Below are 13,105 nucleotides of genomic sequence, written 5' to 3'. Positions count from 1 at the left end.
ATTCTAAGGAATTAGTGGAAAGAAATCATAGAACAACCGACGAAGTCGCGAGCTCCCATTTTCTGTCAATTTTGTGATTTTTAACGAAAAGTTGTGCAAAATTTCAACAAAATTGGGCAAGTTGTTAACGTGTGCGGGTGGGGATTTTCTCTAAAAATTGTTGATTTTAGTCGAGTGCACCGCGGATTTTCTGTACAGCACTCGAAAAATAGCAGACAAAAGTTGACACCTTTTTCAATTGTCTGTTAATTTTTTGCTTGTTAAATTTGCATTTTTAAGAATCGATAAACGTAGTTCAGACTGTATAGCTACACAGATATACACTAGCAGACAAAATTTAGCAAAAATTCAGTTTTTTTACTCCAAATTACCGGTTTTCAGTGTCCAGTGTGGACAAATTTGACTCACATTTCAACACAGTTTTTAATTAGACCAAGAGCTAATGATTAGCTACCCTCTGGAACTATCAATATATGTTACTGATGACTTATTGTAATAATCCGGGTCTGATTTCCTCAGCTGCATTAAGTTTGTCAAAGCGCGTGAAAAGTAAGAAGCAGGTGAATTTAGATTTCAGAATTTAGATTTACGTGAATTTAGATTTAAGTTTTCAGACTGATTATTTCAGTATTCTCGCTGGGAATGCTTCACGTTCATGCAGAAATTCTTCGGGAAAGTGTTCACGCCGATGCACAACTTAGTGCAGATTAGGAAATCAGGCATTTTCAGACTCGATTTTTATTGGTAAATTTTGTACCATATAATGATAGTTTCATAGATGGTAGCTCTGTTCATGTGCTCTTAGTCGGTGTAAAAATTGTTGCTTAATTTTACTTTTTCACGTTTTGATTTTTTTCAAATTCAGTTCATTTCGGTTGTCAAAAAAAGGCAAGCTCCACTATCGAACAGCGATAGTATTAAGGTCACGAAAAAGTGATCAACTTTTTATTTCGAATTTGGATTATAGTTTTAAAATTTCCTGCGGAATAACAAGTTTACCTATTGAATCAATTGTCTCAAATTGGGTTAGTTTTTTTTGCCCTTGCGATAGAAAGAGTTTTGCAATCGGGTACTGGACTTTTTTTAACCCGTAAATGACTTTGTACACAGGTCTCATTGGACTCCTGGTGGTACTTTGGTTCATAATGAATTAAATTTTGTAGTGTCGCTTGCACACTTAGCTTGGTGATAACGAATACGCCTGGTATGGCAAAGGTCATGTGTTTGAATCTGACTAAGACTAGTTTTCTTTCAAACGATAAGTGTTCTAGCTCAAAAAAATTCGGCCTATTATTTGTCTGCTCATGTTTTGTCGGCTTAGTTGCAACATCTAAGAATCGTTTATTTTATTTGTAAGCAATTTTCACTGCAGTTGTTTTAAACATTTTAGAAATCCGGCAGAATCGAAATTAGTTTTTTCACGTTGTTTGTATTTTTACCAGCTCAATTTGATACAACTTTTTTTTGTCATTTTTCTCGTCTTTTTTTATCGGCTTAATAAATTTCGGTTTAAATAATTTCTGCTTATTGTCCTCTTATTGCTTCGTTACGTCCGGAAAAATTTTTTGAGCGCGTGAATGTGCTCTGAGGGGAACAGAGACTTAACAATTTTTTTAAGTTCAGAATTTTATGACTTTCTTTTCAGTATGAAGGGGTTTCTGCTCAGGTTTATTCTGCTTTGTTACCGCTTGGGACTTATAAGTTAACATCCAATCAACCATCTGGCGCATCTGCCGTAGAGGTAAATCAACTGCTTGAGATGGAAAAGATTTGAGGTTCGAATCTGGCCGCGCCCTTTTTTGCAAACCAGAGTTTTTGTGCTTTTTTTGGATTATCATCCGTCTGTTTATTTCTGTCGGCTTATTTCCCGTAGCTCGATGGTTCAGCTTTATTTCAAGTTGCTGTAACCCCCATGCTTGACACAGACGACAAAGCCCGGGAGTTCGATTCCAGTTGAGACCTGTTTTTCTTGCAAATAGAAAATTTTGACTAATTTAGATTATTGTCTGACTGCTTAATTTTGTCAGCTTAGCTCCGCAGAAAGGACTATTTTTTGAAAAGTTGGCTTCTGTGTAGCTTTCGCAAAGCTCTTTGTAGAGTTTTTAATGGTGCAGGCAATGTTGTTTCGTATATTTTGGGCTTTTGTTGCAGTTTTTATTGACAAAAACGATTGTTTAATTTTTTTTCCGTTTGATTTTCATAGTTTGATTTCCGTGATTTTCCGTTTGATTTCCGTTTGATTTTCATAGTGTCAAAATATTTCGCATCTGTGTCAAAAAAAATGAAAAATAAATTGTTTATAGAGTAATAAATGTCCTAAAAAGAGTTTTTAGGACATTTATTACTTTTACTTTGAATTTCAAATTTTAATTTGAATTTCAAAAGTCGTTTTCAAAAAGTCCGTTTTATTCTTTTTAACTTGCGTTTATTGACTTCCAAATGTCTGTTGGCTATGTATAATTTACTTCTCGGAGAATTTGGGTTCAAAACTCCAATGGAAGTCAGATTGTTTTTTTTCGATTGTTTTTCAGGGTAAGTATTTGGATATAAAAGTCTGAAAAACGGGAAAAGCTCGGATCTGAAAAGCAATATTTGTGATATAAATGAATTAAAAAAAATACATTAGAACAGATAGCCTTTTCAGATTTAAGTGATGACGTTAGTTGAGGGATTTGGAGATGAGGTGACACTACTGTTGACCACAACAGTGGTAGTGTTGGTCATATACTTTGTCTGGCTGTCTACACATGTACCTGACAGACCTTTGTTGTATCTGCAGTTGAGCACAGGGGGAGGTGGCAGTCAGCCGTTTAACAATGCTGATATACAGGTAATTAAAAGAATAGACTAATTAATAAAACGGTATAATAATTAATATAGAGCTAAACGCAATCTTAATAGACTATTTATTTGTAAATGGTGGGTGCTTGCCGTTCACGAGTTTAACGAAGTTGCTATTCCAACCTTCAACAGCATTGTTGGTTCTGGGTCGCCGGGTTATCACACGTTGATGACAACTCCAGCTGTCAAAGTAAAATCTGGGGTTTTGACGAGTTCCATTTGCCGCCGAGAGTCGACCAACGAAATTGTCCTCAAAGTAATTGAAAATTGCGTGGGCTGTCTCAGGGCATGTCTTCTGAGGTTTCAAAAGCAGTAGTAACATAGCTTACTGGCAGGAAAGAGATACTCAGCAGCATTCGGACATGATCGCGGAATTCTACATCTAGTTTGTAATTGTTTGTATTCCCAGCAGACTGAATGTGACGCCAGACGCTTTAGCTCAAATGGAAATATCAGTATTGAATTTGTACATTTTTGGATATTGAATTTAACGCATTTTTGACCGCTATTTCGAAATAAATGGTGGCTCGTTTGGGAAGTTCAATGTCGAAGCCGCTCAAAAGGTGAATATAGGTTTTTCTTACTTGTCTGGAAGCAATGCATACACAATACGAATCAGAATGCCCTCGGCTGATGCCTGGATGGTGTATATCTGAAAGAACATATTAGGGGCTGTAGAAAAGGTGCCATCGCAGAAACAATCATCAGCGCCACTGAGAAGGTCGAGTCCTGGAAGAGTGTTGAAAACCATTGTTCGATTAGTATCATTAGGTCCAGAGTCAAGATGAAGGAAACACTGGCCACTGTGTGTCACTTTTAGCAATTCTGGCAGTTCAAAATCAGTTAAGGATTGGGCTTCCTGCATTCTGGGCGTTTTTTTTGTTTTGCTCTGTTAACCGTCCTCTGGTTAGCCGCAAAGCCTGAGATTGCTGCTGCAGTCTCTCTGTTGATGTCTCCTTGGGCGGAAAGAATTGTTTGATGTGGTGGCTCATCTGCAACAACTGCTCTTGTTTTGAGAGCTGTCCTGATTTTTCGTTTTTCATTATCGTCTGGATCGGGAAAATGACTGTGATCATTTATGATAGTGACCTTCTCTTGGAAAGTGCACACACGGCCATTGCATTTAGATAAAGATCATCGCCACGAGGTTGAAGTATGCGTATGCATCCTAAACTAGCATTTCATTGTGTTTATTTGTCACAAGAATTTCCATTGTCAACACGAACTCGAGAGCAATAACAATGACAGCATGATCTCTCGTGTCTACGTTTGGCAACATTATCAATCGAGCGATAATTGTGTAGTTATGTGTAAATGGTTTGAGTCCTGTGTTAGTTCCTGTCTCTAATATGCTGCTTAGAGTAATTTCTGGTCTAATTGCTCAGTTGCGTGGTCTTGTTGATTTTATCCTTCCTATTGAGAGGTTATCAAAATAATTGACTAGTGTGGCAAAAACCCGGGCAATTTTTGGACAATTTTGTCTGGGAACCAAATGTCTTGGAAACTTTTGCATTTTGGACTGTTTTTGCCAGGACTTAAATGTCTGGGACACAAATTTCCTAACACGAAGTCAACTAGGCTGTGAACTGATGTCGCCTGCTCGCGCAACTAACAGAAATCAAAAACTTAATATGAATGTTAATTTTGAGTTGAGAAATGAAATATAAAATGTGAAAACTTTGAGTGATGTTTCTTGGTTCGTTCAGGGACTGGGAAGGTTCCCCTTTACTCCGGAAACGGAAGATCTACTGGCTAACACTAACTCCAACTTGACGCCAGACGAGGCAGCAGACATTGCAGCTGGAACAGTAGCAGATACTGTGGAAGGCCAGACACAAACAACAGGCTCACTGCAGGAGGAGGCAACCCAGACCACCACTACTGAGAACACTCATGCTCAGCAGGCCAGGTCATTCGTCAATGTTGCAGTGTAAGTTATACACTACAATGCATTCATGTATTGGTAATAAGACTCGGTAATTACCGTCCAAACAGTTTTGTTCAAAGTTGAAGCGTATTTAAACAGCATGGTCTTTTCAAATCTCCTTTATTGAACCGCGTGGAACGATTGTTTAGCAGACCAATATTTTAGTATAAAATGTCAAAAATGAGTCTTTTAGCAGACCAACGAATAAACTGATGCATGGTTGATTGACTGACTCAAAAAGACGCCCAGTATTGGATCAAGCTTCTCCAGTTAAGACAATTATTTCAGGATTTGTCAACAAAACTATCAACTTCAAAAACACTGCAGTCTAAATTAGCGGCAAAGCAATGATCTACGCGCACAAAAACACTCATCTTGAGTGCAAGCCGCGGAGCAAGCGGTCGCTAATCCCCATGCCGCGTTTGAAGTTAGCTCTCTGACTTAATCATTGATCTGGGTCTGCTAAAAGATTGGTCTGCTAAAAAACCGATCTGCGCATTCTTGTTTATGTTTATGAAAGTTTTTCGATAAGGAACAAAAGTTGAAAAATCAATAGAATTATCTGATCTGTCTTTCAATTCGTTTTAGTTCTTCAATTCGATCTGTAGCAGCACAAATTCCACAAACATTCACATCTTTACGACAACGAAGAAACAGAAGTCGTAATGAAACCGCTCATGAAAGTTCAAACGCAACAGAATCGGAACCAAATGCAGCATCCGCCGGTGATGTTCCTACGAGTAATGAATCAAACGAATCAACAGGAACTGCAACATCGGCAAACCAGTTCTCAGTTTCTTGTTTGTGTCTAGAGTTGCCGCCTGAACTAATTGATCAAAGGAGTTCGTGTTATTTTATTAAACTGAAATTTCTGAATGACCTTCAGGCGGAAGTTGAGGTTGCACCCTCCGAAAAAGTGTCAGAGTTCAAATCGAGAGTGTTCAGAAGCGTGCTCTCGGAAGGAGGGCAAGTTAGGTTGATTTTTGCAGGAGGTCTTCTAAGGGACGAAACTTTTTGCCTGGCAGATTGTGGGATATTTTCTCACTCTGTGGTACATTGTCAAGTTTTGACTAACAGAGGCCACGTTAACAGTGTTTCAGGAACATCCAATGGAAGCTCTAATTTTGCTAGTGATTCAATGAATTCGGAAAATATTGATCTGAGTAATTTATTATTTCTGTTATTCGCGGTGTTTCTTTTAGTGCTGTGGTACCTCCGCTTTTCTTATAGACATTTATTCACACCGCCAACGACGTTTACTCTGATTGCCATAACATTATTATTTCTTTTAGCAGTTTATGCCTCGTTTATTTTGTAAAGAATTCTCTTTATGATCAATGAAATTTGCGCCATTTTGCAAAAAAAAATTAGCAAAATGCACATTGTAAATTTTGGCTACATAAATCAATTAACTACAGATTGTTATTGAACAGTTTTTCTTAGTTTTGATAGAGAGTGTTTTTTTCTTGGAAAAACAGCTGTTAGAGTGCTTGCTTGTCGGCAAGCGGCAATTCGTACCAAACACCAATTTGTAACACTAGCAGCGAAACACTGATTTGCGCGCAGTATTCCTCTCGCGCCGCATGTACCGATTTGTAGCTTGTTACGAATTGTTGTTCTACCGTTGCTTGTATGAGTTTTCCGTCATTCGAAGAAAAAATGTGTCATTGCTGCGACCACTCTCGGGTGTTTGGCCTGATTTTGTGTGCCTCAAAGAAAGCTTGTATGAGGTCAATAGTGGTGACATATTTCAATGGCAATTCTGAAAAGATATCGAGGAAAAATATTTAGTCAAGAAAAACTGGTCTGAATATTTATTCAGACCAATTTATCAATAGAAGAAGTCATTCCTGGCGGAAGATTCCCAATATAATGTGCTCGTGTTTACACTAGACTTGTTCCCGTAAACAGTTTTTGTCAGCAAATTTGTAAGAATTTGAACTTGCTTTATTACCGAACCTTTAGAACTTGCAGTATCCTTCCCCCTTAGTCTACAGGCAATGCGGTTAGTTTGTATTCACAAGGTCTGGGGTTCTGGTCCCGGCTGGACCTTGTTATTTTTCAGTATCTATAATTTCAGCATTGTCGGCTTATTGCTTATCTGCTCATGTTTTGTCGACTCAGTTGTCACATCACCGATGTTTCTTGTGAGCAATTTTCCCTGTTATTGCAAATATTGTTGGTTTTCTCCTGTAATTTAAAATTTACTAATCTTGGCCTTGCTTATTTTCTTTTTTTTTGTTTTGTTTTCTGCAAGTTTCATTCGGCCAAATTGGTTTTGGCTTATTTACGCTTGCGAAGCAAATTTATTAGTACGAACCTTTTTTTTTCCAACCTAAGTCGCAAATATTGAGACGGCACTTTTATGGTGAGGCACCCCATTAATGGTTTGGGCACCTTTATAGCTTTATGATAGCATGTGCTTTGACATTCGAATAGTAATAAGTTGACACATTTGATGCATTTTAAGTTCATAAAATGAGCCGAAAGAAGCTATTTGTTTCAAACAACTTGACTCTAATTAAAACTCAATTTCAGAAATTTTCTAACTCAATATATCTAGCAATTTTTTAAAATGCATATTTTATACATAATGTGGCTTTATACTGTCCGGTTTGTTACATGCAAAGTTAGTGTGGATGCCTTCAGTTTGTTGTTCCGACTTTCGTAACGAAAGTAACGGAACATTTGTGCTCGGGTGGTTTTTTTCTCAGATCTTTTTAACTAGCTAATTTTGTTGGATCATTCAAAAAGTATTGTTGTGCTGAGCTTAAATTTGGAAAGATATTTCACCTGATATCTTTTTTTTGTAAAAGTATGAGGGTTTAAAGATTGCCATTTCGGCAAATTTGGTTCAATTAACGCGCGATATATTTTGCGCTACTAACGCGTAAGCGTAGATTAATCAGTCTTAGTTATCGTTCCAAATTGGTTGAAGCGGGCTATTTGCCGTAATTGATTTGTTACTAGGAGCGAAATCTATCACTTTGTACTTAATATGGCGTGTCGAGGATGGTTTTCACAAAAAATCTTAAATTAAAAAAAATTTCATGTTTTTACAATGATCTTTTTATGTTATTACTGCTCCACAAACCTCAAAAGTCAGTCGGAACATTCAGGGTTTCGCCTTGATACGAGCAGTCTTGTTATATTTAAATTTTTACTTGCAACTTGTGTCGATTTGTGTTTGGTGCTACTTTTGCTACATCGAAATGGCAATTTATTAGCATATGTAGCTGCTTTATTCGTGACTAGTGTTTGTAGCTTTGCCTCTGTGTTTATATTGGCTTAGTACTTTTATTTTGAGTCTTTTGAAGGGAAAACTGGGCATTTTTCATTTAAGTAAGGTCGGATGTGGTGCAAGAGCTCAAAGTTTTAAAACTTATTCGCTCAAAATGTTTATGACGACAATTTCTTCTTACGGCTTCTATTTGTTTTCGGCGCAACGGTTGTCTACCTATTTTTTTCGTCTTGAAGGCCGCTCTTTAAATCTCAAGACCGTATTTAATGCTGGTATTTGTGTTTCTTGACTGTTTTTCTGAAATTGAATTTTTATTTTTCCAAGAAAATATTGTATTCAATATTTTTTTGCGATTTAGTTGTTTTCGCCTGTGTGTCAAACGTTGTTTCAGCTCTTGGCTGAGAGGAGAAGCTGAAGCCTAATTTGACATGCTTACTCATGGAAGCAAAAGGCAATCCAAATTGGTTTGGGCTCCAGACACGTTCGAACTCAATTGGCCACTCTTATCTTTTGTTGCGTTTTTCAACACCAGCGTATTTTAGTAGAGTTCTGTATTGTAATTTTGCTGCTGAGTGACGATTGATTTGTTTTCAGGCAGTTAGCTATGTCCATGAATGATATAATGAATAACCTTATCTCCTTTGGACAATATCTGTTCGGGTTGGCCGAGGACCGGAGTCTTATTAATGTAAGTTTGAACCTAATTAAAAGCAAAGGGTAAGAGTTGGTTAGAACTGTTAACCGCTGCAAAATACTCGAAAAATTAACGAGATGCAGAAAATTTCTGAAAGGGTATGAAGTGCAGAAACATTTTGGAACACTTGATTTCTCCTTCAGGAAAAAGATCAATGTCCAAAGTGTTTCAAGTCGAATTCGTTGGCATTATATGTAATGCTTGAAAGCTTTTCGGGCGAGTTTATTCTTTTTTATTGCTTAGGGATGATGAAAACTGATTTTGATTGTTGCGCAATATCATTCCAGATTATAAATTCTAGTTGTGGTATACTTTCACATTTCAATGTTGGTGTCTGTTTTAACGAATTATTGTTTTCCAACGGAGAAATATTAAATTAGATTTAACATACGAATCGAATGTTAAGTCATCTATGACTCAGATATGAAAATTGATTGAAGGTTGCAATGAACTTTGGATAATTTATTTTAATTATTGTTTTTTTTAGGCTAACGATCCGGATGAAGCTCTGGTGCATCAGATGGGAGACAGAAAAGAAGCGATTGAGGCGATAAAGAGACTGTGGCTGGAGGAGACTCGGGCCATAACCATAGACGCCCTGTGCACGGTGGCAAGCAACATCCACCAGAGCACCGAACAGTTCCTGGTGCAGCTTAAGTGTCTGGAGGATGAGACCATGGAAGGACTGGACAGAGACAGTGGGAAAATGCTGGCGGTGAGTAACTATAATAATAATAACAACGTAAATTTACAAATCTGCCATGCCAAGTATACTGCCTAGGAGACCGCCATTAGAAATGAGGGTCCTGTTTCAAGAGTTTCAGACTACAAGTGGTTACAAATTATGAATATGTAATTTAGTTTTCAAGAGATATAATATAGTATTACAAGGTAAAATGAGCTAGTATGTAATAAGCACCTTTTTGATCGGGCGCTGAAGGTTCCTAATACCGGCTTAAAGCGCCGGCAGCTTATGTCAAATTGAAGTTGGAAAGAAGCTATTTCTGTTCTGTTCAATTCTTAACAGATTCGGATTTGTACATCGCATGACAACGGTCATCCAATGTTTTTGGTTATTATCCTGGGCTGAAAACGGTTGTCTCACCCTTGGAAGCTACCAGAGTAGTCGTCGTTGAGCTACGATCCACTGACTATTCAACTAGGAGAGACAGATCCGTGTTTAAAAAATGATTTGCTTTTGCAGTACGAGCTCATGTCCTCGAAAATCTGACCGACAGAGTTGAATCATTCTAATAATTATTATTATGTTTTGAAGCCTAAACTTATAAGCATACATTTTATGAAAATGTATGTTAACAATAAAGTTCGGCTTGGGAGAATACCAAAAAGGCATCAGCCTGTCGGGTGGCAACTCCATGAGTAAAATTTGTTCGTCTACCTTTTTAAACTATTCGCATAAACAAAAGGACCGCAAAATTTCTTCAAATATCACAAAAGAAAACTACAAGAGAAAAAAATCTGTTTGTTTTGGTGTTGTCTAACAATTAAAATAAGATAAGCAAAAATACTATAACAAGGGATGGAAATTTACCATAACATACAAAGAAAATGTTCGTTGTCACAAATATATATGTCTCTTATTTTATGAAAAAATAAGTCCAAAGTTTCATTGGTAGTTGTTAACGCTTCAAAAATAATATTTTTTATCTGACTGTCAGAACTTATTATACAAAATACGAATCCTTTTTTCGATTTTCTTTTTTGCTCTTGTAGTAAGCTTATTTCTGCTGCGAAGTTTTTTCTTGTATTGCCTGTTTTGATAGTATACGTTATCTCCTGTTCACTTATGTATTCATGAAGTTTTTTTTCCACAAGATCGTCTTATAATTTTAAGCCTGAGTTGAAAAAGCTCATATACATGTAATTCTCGAACCTAACAGAGTTTATGTTTGTCCCGAATACGTTTCAGACTTTCCCACTTTTTAATTTCAAACAAATCCTCCACACGAGTCTTTGCTGACTTTTTAAAATACGTTTTGTATATCTTGAGCAGTGTAGATGTGTTGTGACATCGAGCAAGATTTGGCTGCTTTTTAAAAAAGTTTTATCGATGTGTGTTTTGAAATTTAATTTTTCTTCACTCATTACACTTTAGTACTTATGTATTATCCTTGTTTATTACACCGAAGACTTTAGTCAAGGTGTTCTGGTATCGTGTAACGGGTTTTTTTTTTAATGTTGTCTGTTGTCAAGTGTCGACAAATAACGTCCACAGTTATCAATTATCATGTGGGCTGGACTATATCGCGCTATGTCACGTGATTGCGTATGTTTGTTTCTTTATTTGTTCATCTTTATTTATTTAATTATCTGTTCTTTTATTTATTTAATTATGTTTAGTTTGCTTATATTTATTTATAATTTATGTATGTACATATTTATTTTTGTTTATTTTTATCACGTGTTTTGTTTATTTATTTAATTATTCTTTCTTTCATTTAAATTTGCTTTTATTTCTGCGTGTGTATTTATTTAATTTATTTATTTTCATTTATTTATATTATGGGTCTGTTTGTTTGGTTATTTGTTCATATATATTTTTTCATGTCTATTTAATTATTTGTACATTTCACTTTTGCTTTTATTTATTTATTTATTTATTTATTTATGTATTTATTTATGTATTTATTTATTTATTTATGTAATGATTTATTTTTTTATTGCTTATTTATTTATCAGGTGTGTTTTGTTTATTTGTTGATATTTATTTCTATATTTATTTAATTATTCTTTCTTTCATTTAGTTTTGCTTTTATTATTTATGTATGTGTATTTATTTCATTTATTTATTTTCATTTATTCATATTATGGGTCTGTTTGTTTGGTTATTTGTTCATATATATTTTTTCATGTCTATTTAATTATTTGTACATTTCACTTTTGCTTTTATTTATTTATATATTTATTTATTTATGTATTCATTTATGTATTTATTTATTTATTTATGTATTGATTTATTTTTTCATTGCTTATTTATTTATCAGGTGTGTTTGTTTATTTGTTGATATTTATTTCTATATTTATTTAATTATTCTTTCTTTCATTTAGTTTTGCTTTTATTGTTTATGTATGTGTATTTATTTAATTCATTTACTTTCATTTATTTATATTATGGGTCTGTTTGTTTGGTTATTTGTTCATGAGATATATATTTTTTCATGTTAATTTAATTATTTGTACATTTCAGTTTTGCGTTTATTTATTTATTTATTTATTTATTTATGTATGTATGTATTTATTTATGTATTGATTTATTTTTTTATTGTTTATTTATTTATCAGGTGTGTTTTGTTTATTCGTTGATATTTATTGCTATATTTATTTAATTATTTTCTTTCATTTAGTTTTGCTTTTATTTATTATTCATGTATGTATTTATTTATTCATTTATTTATTTATGTTTATTTATTTTTGGTTTGTTCGTTCATTTGTTGGTTTGTTCGTTCATTTATTTATTTATTTAGTTAGCGTCTTTGTTGTTTGATTGTGAAATTTGATGTTTTACTTCTTAGCAGTAGTAGACGGTCGCGTGAAACTGTTCAACGAAGAACCTGTCGTTAACGTGAGTTCTTGCTAAATCAACTTTTTATATATTTTGCATATGTTTTCTGATATTCAATTCAGGCTCTTTCGATTGTCCCAACAATGGACTCCAATGGCGAATTCGAAAAGGTGAAAAAAACACTTGCCGATGATGCGGTCTCTTGTGTTACCGAAGTTGTCCAAGTTGTGTCGTGGGGCATTCAACAATCGAACCACGACACCTGCTCCTCGTGCAACATCAAAAATGTTGAAGTTATTGAACTTAGCAAGGTGTGTAATTCAGACAACGCTTTTCTATTGCATTGAAAACTATTGTATCGTTGTTGAATAAAAACTGAAATCATTTTCGGTTGCAGGGAAAAGTTCTGAAGTGCAAGAATCCGGCATGTGGACTTGTCAGTCGGGCACCAACGCCAAAAGATGTTGCACACGTTGTTATTAGTGACAAACGCCGGTTTCTGATAGAATTAAATCTTTTTCCCGCTCCATGCACAAACGAAGTAAGCCTGTCTGAGTTCTTTCTCGAGAACCCGTCCATTACGCTCGAGTTCACCCAAGGCGTTGTATCACGTTTACACACCGCCTATTAGTAGTACGCTTAAGACTGCTTTACACTTTCTGGATGTCTAGTTGTAGACAAATTTTTGTTATGTCTCTCAAATGTACTCAAATCGTTCAAATGTACCTTGTTATATTTTTGATTGACTAGCAGTAGATGAGTTCTTTGTGATAATTTTCTTTGAATCTTTTTTGAAATTTACCATTACTGCATTTTATTCATTCTCTTATAGGGTCACAGTTGACAATGCAGGTCACGTCGAAGAGTACGAGCATTTTG

The 13,105-nt window shown here is 35.2% G+C and overlaps 2 protein-coding genes across 2 annotated transcripts in view; both read left to right on the top strand.

Annotated features, from left to right (window-relative positions):
- LOC134855163 (transmembrane and ubiquitin-like domain-containing protein 1) overlaps window positions 1-6,178 on the top strand; it is a 66,261-nt gene extending 60,083 nt beyond the window's left edge. Inside the window, exons 2-4 of the mRNA XM_063871579.1 lie at window positions 2,649-2,830; window positions 4,548-4,771; window positions 5,357-6,178. Of these exons, the coding sequence (XP_063727649.1) occupies window positions 2,654-2,830; window positions 4,548-4,771; window positions 5,357-6,086 (1,131 nt within the window). The 5' untranslated portion in view covers window positions 2,649-2,653 and the 3' untranslated portion in view covers window positions 6,087-6,178. The remainder of the gene's footprint in view (window positions 1-2,648; window positions 2,831-4,547; window positions 4,772-5,356) is intronic.
- The window catches only part of LOC134855165 (ras-related protein Rab-14-like), a 108,397-nt gene that overhangs the window by 60,090 nt on the left and 35,202 nt on the right, over window positions 1-13,105 (top strand). The window lies entirely within an intron of this gene.

This window comes from Symsagittifera roscoffensis, chromosome 10, assembly GCF_963678635.1.
Source record: "Symsagittifera roscoffensis chromosome 10, txSymRosc1.1, whole genome shotgun sequence".
Taxonomy (NCBI): Eukaryota; Metazoa; Xenacoelomorpha; order Acoela; family Convolutidae; genus Symsagittifera; species Symsagittifera roscoffensis.
This window is presented reverse-complemented; position numbering and strand designations above follow the sequence as displayed.